Here is a 13,879-nt window from a genome sequence, read left to right on the forward strand (position 1 = left end):
GCTGTGATGGCTTTAAGACTTAATTGCCACAAACAGATTTGCACTCAAGTCTCCATCAGTGAACTGTGGAGAAGTTCAACAAAACAGACTTCATGTAAAAACTGTAATGAATCTTCCTGGTTACACAACTGCACTATTTTCCATGTAGTATTAGAACATTTATAGAAGGGATTTATTTATAATCACACTATCCGGTTTACCCAGATGAGGATTGGTTCCCTTTTGAGTCTGGTTCCTCTCCAGATTTCTTCCTCATATCGTCTCAGGGACTTTTTCTTCACCACCGTCGCCTCTGGCTTGCTCATTAGGGATAAATTCATACATTTAAAATTTATATCCTGAATTTATATATTTCTGTAAAGCTGCTTTGGGACAATGTCCATTGTTAAAAGTACTATACAAACAAAACTGTATTGAATTGAATTGATGGATAGATAGACAGATAGATAAAAAGTAATTGTTGGATAAGTTGCTGTTTTGTAAGAGGAATAAAACACTTGTGGATGTGTTGTTATATAAAAATATTCATTGTCAGGGTGCTGGCAGAAACTCCACCCCATTGTTGATTATTTTTCTATGAGAGCATGACATACACAGTGTTTATTACTTACATAATATGTGCGATATTTAGACTGAATGAATCTCCTGATGTTCTGTTCTGTGTCGTCACACAGTGGAGAATAAAAGAGGAGAATAGCTGTGTTCAGTGTTCACTGGTGAATAATTATCACCTTATTCTGAGTATGAAGTGCTACATTGTGGGATAGGGATCACCATGAAGGTCAGCTGCACAAAGTTGTGCGTCATTGGAAACATTCCTATCCCTTACACACTGCTTCTGGGTGTAATTTGTGTGTGTGTGTGTGTGTGTGTGTGTGTGTGTGTGTGTGTGTAATATTGATGTAGCCCGAGGGTTAGGGTTAGCATAATTTGATATGCTTTTATTTTATATTGTTTAGCAGAATTGTGTTTAAAATGTAACAGAACTCTGTTTAAATGGCTTTGTTCTCTTAATAACACAATGTAGGGAATCTGAGTGTGTGATAATCTTACACACACACACACACGCACAGTTAACACTCCGGCTAGCATACTGAACTGTAAGTGTGGAATTAAAAACGCGGTGGTGTTGTCACATGATCTAGTGCATTTTTAACTTTTTAACTTAAAAAAATTTAACTCAAGCTCTGTTTTCTTCTACCCAGGTACACGTGTAATGATGTTTTACACAGGAGTGAAACGTGAGAACTCAGAATTACAACATTTTCGACCTCTATGTGTTCAGGGTTGAATCTAGAAAATGATTCATGGGGTGGCAACATCAGAGCAAGTGCCCCTGTATATTTCTTGTAAATTCATGGTTCAATATACTGTACATATTCAGAGCAAACATACACAATGTCTAAGAATCCATAACAACTCTTAGGCTTGACCTGCCAGATATATTAGACAAATAGATCAGATACTCAAGCTAAAGGTATCCAAGAGGGCAAAAGTGTGCATGGTAGTCACAAAAATCCTGTAAATTCATAAAAACGTTTGTATCCTACTCCTGCTCCTAAAAGTGCATAAACCTATACATTAGAAGACTAACTAACGCAAAGCTGATTTTTTTGGAGTATGAAAACTGGTTTACAAAAAGCTGTGTCATGGTTTGGCCCCGCTACCGGAGAAACTCTGTCAATTAGCAACAATACTTTATTTTTTACTCAATTTTTATGTCAGTTCATTTTCTCTTGATCTCATGTAGATGTGAGTCAAACGTACTTCAGCTTCTGCCTCAGAGAAATTCTTATTTTTTGGCCGTTTAGTCGCCACTTTGCAGTTTTTGTTCTGAGAATTTTGTGGGCGTCACCAAACAACTCAGGTGTGGTGTGCACACACCTAGTAATTTAAGTGTGATTACTATAATTCTTCTTATTATTATTCTGTCAACATAGACACCTGAATACAAAGAAAATCTGCATATACAAAACTTTTGTAACTCTGGCATAAAATTTTATTTTGTTTTGGCTTACACATACATTTACACACGACTTTAACTGATGAATGAGGTCTGATGTCTGTGGTGTCTTATTGCTGAGAAAATGTATAATATATTAAATAATGTAGCTATATAAGTGGAGGAACTGGTTATCGTTTTCTCTCTCTTTCTCTCTCTCAATGTGTATGAAAGTGTGTTTGGAGAATCCCGATCCACAGTCTTTATTAAACTACATTCTTACAGTGCGTGTTTATTTACATATACAGTGTATCCGGAAAGTATTACCAGCGCTTCACTTTTTCCACATTTTGTTATGTTACAGCCTTGTTCCAAAATGGATTAAATTCATTATTTTCCTCAATATTCTACAAACAATACCCCATAATGACAACGTGAAAGAAGTTTGTTTGAAATCTTTGCAAATTTATTAAAAATAAAAAACAAAAAAAGCACATCTACATAAGTATTCACAGCCTTTGCCATGACACTCAAAACTGAGCTCAGATGCATCCTGTTTCAACTGATCATCCTTGAGATGTTTCTACAACTTGATTGGAGTCCACCTGTGGTGAATTCAGTTGATTGGACATGATTTGGAAAGGCACACACCTGTCTATATAAGGTCCCACAGTTAACAATGCATGTCAGAGCACAAACCGAGCCATGAAGTCCAAGGAATTGTCTGTAGACCTCCGAGACAGGATTGTATCGAGGCACAGATTGAAGGTCCCAATAAGAACACTGGCCTCAATCATCCGTAAATGTCAGAAGTTTGGAACCACCAGGACACTTCCTAGAGCTGGCCACCGGGCCAAACTGAGTGATCAAGGGAGAAGGGCCTTAGTCAGGGAGGTAACCAAAAACCCGATGGTCACTCTGACAGAGCTCCAGAGTGTCTCTGTGGAGAGAGGAGAACCTTCCTGAAGAACAACCATCTCTGCAGCACTCCACCAATCAGGCCTGTATGGTAGAGTGGCCAGATAGAAGCCACTGCTCAGTAAAAGGCACATGACAGCCCGCCTGGAGGACTCTCACAACATGAGAAACAAAATTCTCTGGTCTGGTGAAACAAAGATTGACCTCTTTGGCCTGAATGGCAAGCGTCATGTCTGGAGGAAACCAGGAACCACTTATCACCTGGCCAATACCATCCCTACAATGAAGCATGGTGGTGGCAGCATCATGCTGTGGGGATGTTTTTCAGCAGCAGGAACTGAGAGACTAGTCAGGATCAAGGAAAAGATGAATGCAGCAATGTACAGAGACATCCTTGATGAAAACCTGCTCCAGAGCGCTCTGGGCCTCAGACTGGGGTGAAGGTTCATCTTCCACCAGGACAATGACCCTAAGCACACAGCCAAGATAACAAAGGAGTGGCTACAGGACAACTCTGTGAATGTCCTTGAGTGGCCCAGCCAGAGCCCAGACTTGAACCAGATTGAACATCTCTCGAGAGATCTGAAAATGGCTCTGAACCGACGCTCCCCATCCAACCTGATGGAGCTTAAGAGGTCCTGCAAAGAAGAATGGGAGAAACTGCCCAAAAATTGGTGTGCCAAGCTTGTAGCATCATACTCAAAAAGACTTGAGGCTGTAATTGGTGCCAAAGGTGCTTCAACAAAGTATTGAGCAAAGACTGTGAGCAAAGCCTGTGAGTACATGTGCTTTTTTTGTTTTTTAATTTTTAATAAATTTGCAAAGATTTCAAAAAACTTCTTTCACGTTGTCATTATGGGGTATTTTTTGGAATTTTGAGGAAAATAATGAATTTAATCCATTTTGGAATATAACAAAAACAAAACATAACAAAATGTGGAAAAAGTGAAGTGCTGTGAATACTTTCTGGATGCACTGTATTCTATGTGTATCAGGTGTGTTTATCTGCTGCACGATATACAGTGATAATACACCACGCTGACATCATGCTGACATCATCATCCCTACAGGTGACAAGAAGTGAAAGAGCTACATGTGTTTTTATTTAATAACCTAATAATAATTGAATTATATTTTATTATGTTACTAATCATGTAAAATGAAAGAGGAAATGAGGTGAAATGGGGTGAAAGGTCACAGTTTGCTCTTCCTCTTCCTCAGGCGAGTCTTCCTCTTCGTCCTCGAGTCGATGATGAGCTGCGACTGGCGTTTGAGGGACGTCCGAGTGACGACATCACCATCATCTTCCCAGCTGTCGTCCTCTTCTACAGAGACAAAGAGAAACTCATCATCTTACTGTGTGTGTGTGTGTGTGTGTGTGTGTGTGTGTGTGTGTGTGTGTGTGTGTCTGTCTCACCTTCGTACAGGTCGGCTCGCTGATAATCCGGCAGTGTGATGCGAGTGTTGTAGTCAGGAAGCTTTCCCTCAATGCTGGCATGGAACTGCACACACACACACACACACACACAGACAGACACAGACACACAATGTTTATAAACAGATGAACGCTTTCTATCTGTTTCTCACTCACACACACACACACACACACACACACACACACACACACACACACACAAACACACACCTCCTGCTCCCCCATCTCCTTGATGAGTGTGTGTATATCACATCCCTGTAGTTTGTCCTGCAGCTGCATCAGTTTCAGCTCCGCCTCCTGCATCAGATCCAAAACAGGCAGAGGAGACACACACTCTCGCTGCACAGGGGCATCCTACACACACACACACACACACACACACACACACACACACACACACAATTTAGGATTGCTCTAAAATACAGTAACTACACAAGATCAATCAGATACTTTACTTTCTATTAGTGTGTGTGTGTGTGTGTGTGTGTTTACCTGCAGTGTGATGTGCTGAAGTTTGTCATACAGATGCTCCACAGCGTTGCTCACGGTGTTCAGTGTGTGTGTGATTCTGTCCAGAGTCTCTTTAGCTGCATCACGTCTCTGCTGTTCCCTATGTAACTGAGACTCACACTCCTCCAACATCCTCCTCCCACTAACACACACACACACACACACACACACACACACAAACACACACAAACACCAACCTTTTAAAAACCATTTCAGATTAAAGGGTTGAATTCAGAGACGGTCACTTAAGTCCAGTATTTCAGTGAGGAATGTTGCTGGTATTCAGAGTCGGGTTACGCAGCTGTTTAAGCTCCGCCTTCAGATTATTAAAATCACCTGCATGGAGTTCACACCTCTGAGGTTACCAGATATATTCAGTAATGTCTAGACCACAGTCTTTAAACCCAAACATTAACCTTTAAACCTGAAAACAATCAGGGATAGAAAATACGGACTGAAGGAGGAAACAGTGTTTATTTTCTTTGCTGTTCAATGTAATATGATGTAACATAAAAACAAAAGAGAATTTAAACATGAAAAATGAAACACTGATATGACGACGTACGAAAGAGAAGATTTTGCGAGTGTTGAAATAAATCTAATAGGAGTCCCGTATATCACCAAATATATTTCTGCATGCAGAGGTGTGTTGCAATGCGCTACATTTACTTTATTACATTTACTTGAGTAACTTTTTGAAAAAAAATTACTTTTAACAGCCGCTCACTTCTTTAATCGGCTCAGTCCTGGAAGATAATGGCCAGAGGGGGAAGGAGGAGAGGCAGAACACCCACCCACCCACCCACACACACACACACACACACACACACACTCACTCACTCACTCTCTCTCTCTACACACACTTTCTCCTTTGTTCTGTTCCATTTTCTTCTCTGTTGTCTTGTTTAAATGCAGATGCTGACAGGTTTGTGTTGGTAACATGTTGTGAAAATAAAGACAGTCAAGTGTTGGGAAAATGTTTGTTTTTTGGGGAGTTTGTAAGAGATTTTGTGTTGAAAATGACAGGTTGTGTGTTATTGTACCATCACAGGACTGGGATCTGCTGCTTCATCTTGAATCCAGGTTTCATATCATATAAACACAACAGACATACATTCAAGGAGAGGTGCGACTTACATGTAGTCAGAGATTCAGGATTTTTAATCAGATCCCAAGTAACTAGTAACTTGCTATTTGAGTCGTCTTCTCATCGGATACTTTATTACTCTTACTCAAGCCATTGTTAACATTATTGCTTTTACTGTTACTTAGTAATTCATTTTATAAGAAGTTTTACTTGTACTTGTTTTTGGCTACTCTACCCACTTCTGACTGCACAAATAGTGCTAGTTCTCACATTAATCACTGGCTTAATTGAACAAAATGGCTTCCACACTCATTATTCAGCAGCATGTAGAATAGCACTTGATCCAGCACAGACTGTTATTTTACATTTAATATTTTATAGCATGCTCTGGCAGTGCTTGAACGCAAGATTTGATCACACTTTTAATTCACTATATTTGATTTGTTGAATGAATAAAATAAAGCCAGTGTGTGTGTGTGTGTGTGTTAATTCGATGCACTGTCCTGTAAAGAAAACGTGTCCACGGTGTGAAGGACAAGCTGACTGAGCGCTCATCTGCCACGCTTACAGGGAAACTTTAACTTCATTCATCATTTCATCCATAAAATATTCACTGCTCCGGATAAGCCAGGTCTCGGATTATTATGTGTCTCCTCCCTTGTCCTCCGTGTGAAAAAAACCAAACACATTCTGTGCACGTTAAAGTGACAATATTATTAAAAAACATTGGCCTTGAATAGTTTGTGTCTATGTGTGTGAGTGTATTTACAGCCAAACTGTAAATTTAAGGGTTACGTACTGTAGTTAAACATGCACTTAAGTTCGGTATCAGAATCAAGCATAACTGAGACACGCCTCTGTTTTAGATAAACTTCGCCCCACACACATCATTTCTGAATAGTGCTTATGTTTGTAGTTACATTTGAATATTGATATGTGTAATTTCAGTAAAATTCAGTATTAAATCCTTACTCTGTATGCGTGTGTGTATGTGTGTAGTTTTCTCACTGGGTCAGTTTGGTCTCCCCTGAGTACTTCATGTCCTGGTACTGAGTGTGTACTGTGTCTCTCTCCTCCTTTAGCCGCTGAAGCTCACGCTCGTTCTGCACCTTCAGCTGCTCCAGTTGTGTGTGAGAGTCACGCTGAGATATGAACCTTTCCACCACCTTCTACACACACACACGCACCAAAGACTTTCTCACATATTTTCTGATACATGGTCATGTGACTGTAAGGCTGCGGTAGAAATTGACGTGAAGAGCCATACACAGGACACTTTAGTGTGTGTGTGTGTGTGTGTATGTGTGTGTGTGTGTGTGCGTGTGAGTGTGTGTAACCTGTATGTCAGTGACTCCTGTAGCCTCTGTGATGCGTTGGAAAGCCTCCTCGAAGCTGGAGATGGTTTTGTCGTTCTCTCCTTCTGCTACTCCACTGCGCTGGGCTTCACTACTCAACTCATCTGTGTGCAGCACCACCCTCTGGGTCTGACACACACACACACGTTAACACACCCGCTGTGCCTGGTGTTACAGGATTACTTTAAACATTCCCTGGATATAATCCTGTAGCAGGAGTGTGGTAAACTCTCCACTTCTCTGTTTGGTTTGAGGCTTTAACCTTATTAATGTCGTCCTGCAACACTGCTCAAATACACACACACACACACGCAGGGTCACGTATAGGGTGTGCTTGTTTGCTGTTCTCTGTGTATAGTTGTGTGAAGTTGTCTCACTCAGGGTTCACCCCTGTCAGTTTGGACATTTTGTTCCCCTGTGTGTTTATATGATTGTGTAACTGTGTGTAATTGTGTAGTGTGTATAGTTGTCGTGTAGTATAGTTATAGTGTATATTTGTGCGTAGTTGTGTTTAGTTTAGTGTAACTGTGACTCACTCGGCGTTCCCCCCTGTCAGTTTGTGCTTTTTGTTCCTCTGCTTGTTTTTTGTAGCGGTTCAGGGTGAGCTCTCTATCGCTCCTCTCACCGTACACCATCAACTCCTGACGCTGTAGCTCCGCCTACACACACACACACACACACACACACACACACACACACACAAAACCAGGAAGAGGCACTGTTTAAATCACTCATTACACACCAACATTCCTGAAAGGAGCACTTACATCGTGTGTGTGTGTACCTTGGCTGTGTCTTTGGCCTGATGTGCGTTGTTGTTCATTAGCTGTAGATCTCTGAGCTCCTGTTTCTGTAGAATAATCTCATTCTCCAACTCATCTAACTGAGACTGGAACGTTAGACTCTCCTCCTAACAGACACACACACACACTATACGGTAGGTCTTTATGTGTGTGTGTGTGTGTAGGTCTGTGTGTGTTTGTGTTACCTGCAGGTGCTCCTTTAGTTTTTGGTAGCTCTTCATGATGTGTTCGGCCTCCTGGCATTTCAGTTGTGCTTTTTCTAACCGGTTCTCCAACACACGCAGGTTCTGCTCAACACACACACACACACACACACACACCACATTCACCCCAAATTTACACACCAACATGCAAATGCATTTTTACTGACAACATAAAGACAGTAAATAGGTGGCAGAGCATGGTGGGGTGTGAAGATTGACAGGGGGCGGGGCAAAATGAGTGACTTTTAGAGGCTGCACATGAGGGAAATCACCTTCATTCTGTGGACGTCATAACTGAACACATTACCATTTTGTGTGTGTGTGTGTGTGTGTGTGTGTGTGTGTGTGTGTGTGTGTGTGTTACCGTGGCGACCCCATCAATCAGCAGGCCTGGTCTGGTTTCTCTCACGGTGTTATAGTCAGTGTTCAGTTCTTCCAGACGGTGGCGCTGTGTGTTCGTCATATGTTTCAGTGCGTTCAACTTCTTCACTTTATCACACACTTTCTGATCCAGAACCTGCACCGCTTCCTACACACACACACACACACAAACACACACACACACACACAAAGGTCTGTGTGATTTATTTTGGCTCTGTGTTGAGTGTTATTATATTGTTGAACATTACTCAGATATAAACTTTATATTTAATGTTTAATTAAATGTTTTACTAAAAATCCACTGCATTATTTCTTACACACTGTCGCCATCTTGTGGTCATACACCCGCCATTACAGTAACACCAGCCAACTCATAGCATTCAAACATCAATTACAACCCCAATTCCGAAAAAGTTGGGACAGTATGGAAAATGCAACATTTAAAAAATAAATAAATAAATAAATAATAATAATAATAAAATACCCCCCCCCCAAAAAAAAAAAAAAAATATTAATTTGAACATTCAGGTCACCCTGAAAACACATTATTAACACATTATTTGATGTTTTACTTTGCGAATTTAATTATTTTTGAAAATATACACTCATTTCAAATCTGATCACTGGAACACACTCCAAAAAAGTTGGGACAGTCAACTGTTTACAACTGTGAAACCTCACCGTTTCTTTTAATAACACTTCTGAAGCATTTGGACACTGAAGACACCAGTTGGTTAAGTTTAGCAAATGGAATTTTCCCCATTCATCCATTATGCATTTTTCAGCTGTGCAACTGTACTAGCCTTCGTTGCCTTATTTTGCGATTCATAACGCGCCACATATTCTCAATTGGAGACAGGTCAGGACTGCAGGCAGGCTATGCTAGCACCCGCACTCTCTACTTATGCAGCCATGCGTTTGTAATCTGGGCAGAATGTGGCTTAGCGTTGTCCTGCTCTGGATGCAGCATATGTTACTCCAAAATGTGTGTGTGTGTATATATATATATATATATATATATATATATATATATATATATATATATATATACACACACACACACACACATATATATATATATATATATATATATATATATATATATATATATATATGTGTGTGTGTGTATATATATATATATATATATATATATATATATGTGTGTGTATATATATATATATATATATATATATATATATATATATATATATATATATATATATATATACACACACACACACACACACACACATATATATATATATATATATATATATATATATATATATATCTTTCTGCATTAATGGTGCCCTCACAGATGTGCAAGTTACCAATGCCATGGGCACTGACACACCCCCATACCATGACAGAGGCTGGCTTTTGGACCTGACTCTGATAAGAGCGTGGATGGTCCTTTTCCTCTTTGGCCCGGAGAACACAATGGCTGTTTTGTCCAAAAACTATTTGAAATGTTGACTCATCAGACCACAAAATATGATTCTACTGTGCTACTGTCCATCTCAGATGAGACCGAGCTCAGAGAAGTCGGCGATGCTTCTGGACAGTGTTGATGTATGGCTTCTGCTTTGTATAGTAAAGCCTTAACATGCATCTGTGGATGCACCGGCAAATGGTGTTTACTGACAAAGGTTTATCAAAGTATTCCCGAGCCCATGTCAGGATATCCATTACAGATTCATGATGGTTTTTAAGACAGTGACATCTGAGGGATCGGAGAGAATGCACATTCAGAAGTAGTTTTCAGCCTTGCCCTTTATACACCGAGGTTTGACCGGATTTCTTGAATCTTTTAATTATATTGTGTGCTGTAGAAGGTGAAATGCCCAAAATCATACTGATTTGTCTTTGGAGAATTTGTTCTCAAAGTGTTGGTTTATTCTCTGATGCATCTGTTGGCAGATTGGCGAGCCTTGACCCATCCTTGCTCTTGAAGGACTAGGCCTTTTTTGGAGGCTCCTTATATATATATATATATACTCTATGATTAGAGAAAAAACTATGCAGTTGATTAGGTAAAACACCTTGTTTGATACGTTTTTCTTTAAGTACAAGTCAAAGTACATTTACAAATACCTCCTCTTTGTTTTTATTTGCATGTTATTACTATTATACAGTATTACCATGCTGTCCCAGCGTTATCGGAATTGGGGTTCTAATGTAATGAATAAAACGCCACAATAAATAATAATATAATTAAAAACAAAAAAAAAAGATCTTAATCATGTATGTGTGTGTGTGTGTGTGTGTGTGTGTGTGTGTGTGTGTGTGTGTGTGTGTGTGTGTGTGTGTGTGTGTCCTGACCTTCCCGGACATGTTCCTGTAGGCAGCTTTCTCTGAGCTGCGGGATTGGAAAGCATCCCTGATGACCTGCTCATCTCCCTACGTGCGAGCGTGCACACAAACACACACACTCAGTACAGAGCCAAAACCTAATCACGCAGATATTATTATTATTGTTCTTATTATTATTATCAATAATAATAGTAGTAGTAGTAGTAGTAGTAGTAGTAGTAGTAGTAAAGTGGGCGTGTCCTTACCGCAAGCGTCTCGGCCAGTTTCCGGTGTAGGAGTTTATTCTCCTGTCTGAGCTGCAGGATTATCTCTCTGTTCTTCTTTATTAAACTCTGTGAGCTCTCATACTGCGCGCTTCTGTCTCCCTCTAGTGGACACACAGAGAAACTACACATCATCACTTCAGCATAACACAAATAAAAAGATAAGGATACTATAGGCCTTTTACGAAAGCTGTTTGCAAAACGAAAAGTCAAAATGACTTACATTTTTAAAAATATAATGAAACCATGTACATAAAATAGAATACGTATGTATAGGGTAAATGTTATATATATGTTAAACATTATATATTGGTTACGTATTTAAACTCATATATTTTATATCTAAATTAAGATTATTTAAATAATATATAATTTGTATTTAACAAATAAATGACGTGAATAAATATTGGACACTGATAAAGTTCCAAACAAACAAAGAAACAAAACAAAACAAAAGGTGCTTCAACACCTTGTACACAGACGCGCTTGCTTTCATTTACTTGTGTTGCTGTGATACACTGCAGCGGTGCTTCTGTATTTTGTACACCGTTGTGTTAGAGCTGTTTACTGCACTACAATTTATATTCTTGTCATTGACACTATTTATATTTTATATTTTAGACAAATGTTATATTCTCACTGCTTTCCACAAGAGTGATTAATAAAACTTGTAGTGTAGTGAGCATTAAAAGACCTACAGTGTTACACCAAAGTTTATTTTACACCTTATAACAAACAACAAACAAGATTAGTAATTCTTTCCCTATCAGTTTTACCAGAGATTAACTTCTGAACATTATTCAACACACACCAGAAAATGTTTTGTTAGACATTCTAGTCGGAGGAGCAGCGGTGCTGTTCAAACGCGCCCTCAGACGCAAAAAAGGGAAGTGCGCCGGAACCCTGGTTAAAGCTCCGTGAACGCGGCTTCAAAACCCAAGTGTCCGTCTAGCGAATCTCCGATCCCTTCCTAGCAAAACGGACAAACTTCTTCTCCTCACCCGCACAAACATGGACGTTTTAAACTCGGCTTCATTGTGCTTCACTGAAACCTGGCCAAGTGGTTTAAGTAGAAAGTATGCTTCGCTTTTTACGCGTACGCTGGGAACAGCGTACAGTACACGTGACGCAAATTTCGTCATCAGCAGAGTACGCGCGCCGCCCGATTTTTCTAACAGGTCACATGCGCATTTAATTCTTTTGAACTATTTAGTTGTTCCACAAGGTGGCAGCAGTGACCCAGACTGGAGAAACTCACATCCGAGACTCCCACTGTCAGCACTGGTGCTCCTCAGGGATCTGTTCTGTCTCCTCTGTTCTTCTCTCTGTATACAAACGACTGCACTGCTAAGGACCCTCCTGTGAAACTCCTGAAGTTTACAGATGAAACCACAGTCATCGGCCTGATCAGGACGATGACGAGGCTGCATACAGACGGGAAGTTGAACGGCTGGCTGCCTGGTACGGTCACAACAACCTTGAGCTGAACATGCTCAAAACAGTGGAGATGACAGTAGATTTCAGAAGGAACCCCCTGCACTCCCTCCATCTCACCATCATGAACAACAGTGGAGTCATTCAGGTTCCTGGGCACCACCATCTCTCAGGACCTGAAGTAGGATGCTTACATAGACTCCATTTTGAAAAAGGCCCAGCAGAGGTTTTTTCCCTCAGGAAATCTCCTCCCTGAACAATTAAACCTGCCAACAGGGTCTCTTCATTGTGCATTTAATGCAACAATAATTTAATCCTTTTATTATATTATATACCGCTGTACATTCATTCCTCTTCCATTTGCACATAACTGTACATCTGTAAATAGCATATCTGTACATACATACATTATATTTAATTTTATTGATTATTCTTTTATAGTGTGTAATATTCCATTTTTCCTGCACTGGAAGCTCCTGTCGCCAAGGCAAATTCCTTATGTGTGTAAACATACTTGGCAATAAAGCGCATTCTGATATAGTGTGTAATTTATATCTAACAAACTTTAATCAGCTATTTATACTTTAATACAAATATATATATATATATATATATATATATATATATATATATATATATATATATATATATATATATTAAATATTTAAATAAAAACACCAAGCTGCGTCTCTAATTCTATTGACCTTTGATTGTTTCATTTCTACATTCAGAGTTTGGACTGTTAGTGTTTATGATCTCATGATTTCTGTAGTGAGATTTGTGTAGAAATGTAATGTTAATATAATGTTAACTCCAGATCTCTGTGCCTGTGTGTGTATATGTGTGTGTGTGTGTGTGTGTGTGTGTGTGTGTGTGTGTGTGTGTGTGTGTGTGTGTGTGTGTGTGTGTGTGTGTGTGTGTGTGTGTGTGTGTGTGTGTGTGTGTGTGTGTGTGTGTGTGTGAGAGAGAGAGAGAGAGAGAGAGAGAGAGAGAGAGAGAGAGAGGTTATTTACTCACCCAGCAGCTGGATTTTTCTCTGTAACTCTGAGATTTGGTCTTGAATCGGAGGTCTGGTGCTCTTTGAGCTGAAGGTCGCCGGCATTTTAATGAAAAATCGGATTATTTCTGAGATTTTTCTTTACACTCGGAGTTTGTCTCTCTCTCTCTCTCTCTCTCTCTCTCTCTCTCTCTCTGTTTGAGTAATTCAGCGCGTGCGTTGCTTAGCAACCCGGACA

General features: G+C 39.8%; 1 protein-coding gene across 2 annotated transcripts; it reads right to left on the reverse strand.

Moving 5' to 3' along the window:
* Positions 1 to 1,976: 1,976 nt before the first annotated feature.
* Positions 1,977 to 13,843, reverse strand: odad3 (outer dynein arm docking complex subunit 3). Of its 2 annotated transcripts, none has more exons than XM_017481005.3 (13): positions 13,662 to 13,843; positions 11,193 to 11,314; positions 10,957 to 11,034; positions 8,618 to 8,782; positions 8,236 to 8,337; positions 8,032 to 8,157; positions 7,784 to 7,906; positions 7,230 to 7,376; positions 6,901 to 7,061; positions 4,788 to 4,947; positions 4,506 to 4,649; positions 4,278 to 4,362; positions 1,977 to 4,185 (listed from the first exon to the last, which is right to left on the reverse strand). In XM_017481005.3, the coding sequence occupies exons 1-13, from the start codon at positions 13,744 to 13,746 to the stop codon at positions 4,055 to 4,057; spliced, it is 1,629 nt and encodes a 542-aa protein (XP_017336494.1). In that variant the 5' UTR covers positions 13,747 to 13,843; the 3' UTR covers positions 1,977 to 4,054. The 2 variants fall into 2 exon arrangements, with proteins under 2 accessions (XP_017336494.1, XP_017336495.1); XM_017481006.3 differs by lacking the exon at positions 13,662 to 13,843 and adding an exon at positions 12,022 to 12,312.
* Between the last annotated feature and the right edge of the window lie 36 nt (positions 13,844 to 13,879).

This window comes from Ictalurus punctatus, chromosome 12 (genome assembly GCF_001660625.3).
Source record: "Ictalurus punctatus breed USDA103 chromosome 12, Coco_2.0, whole genome shotgun sequence".
NCBI classification, from domain to species: domain Eukaryota; kingdom Metazoa; phylum Chordata; class Actinopteri; order Siluriformes; family Ictaluridae; genus Ictalurus; species Ictalurus punctatus.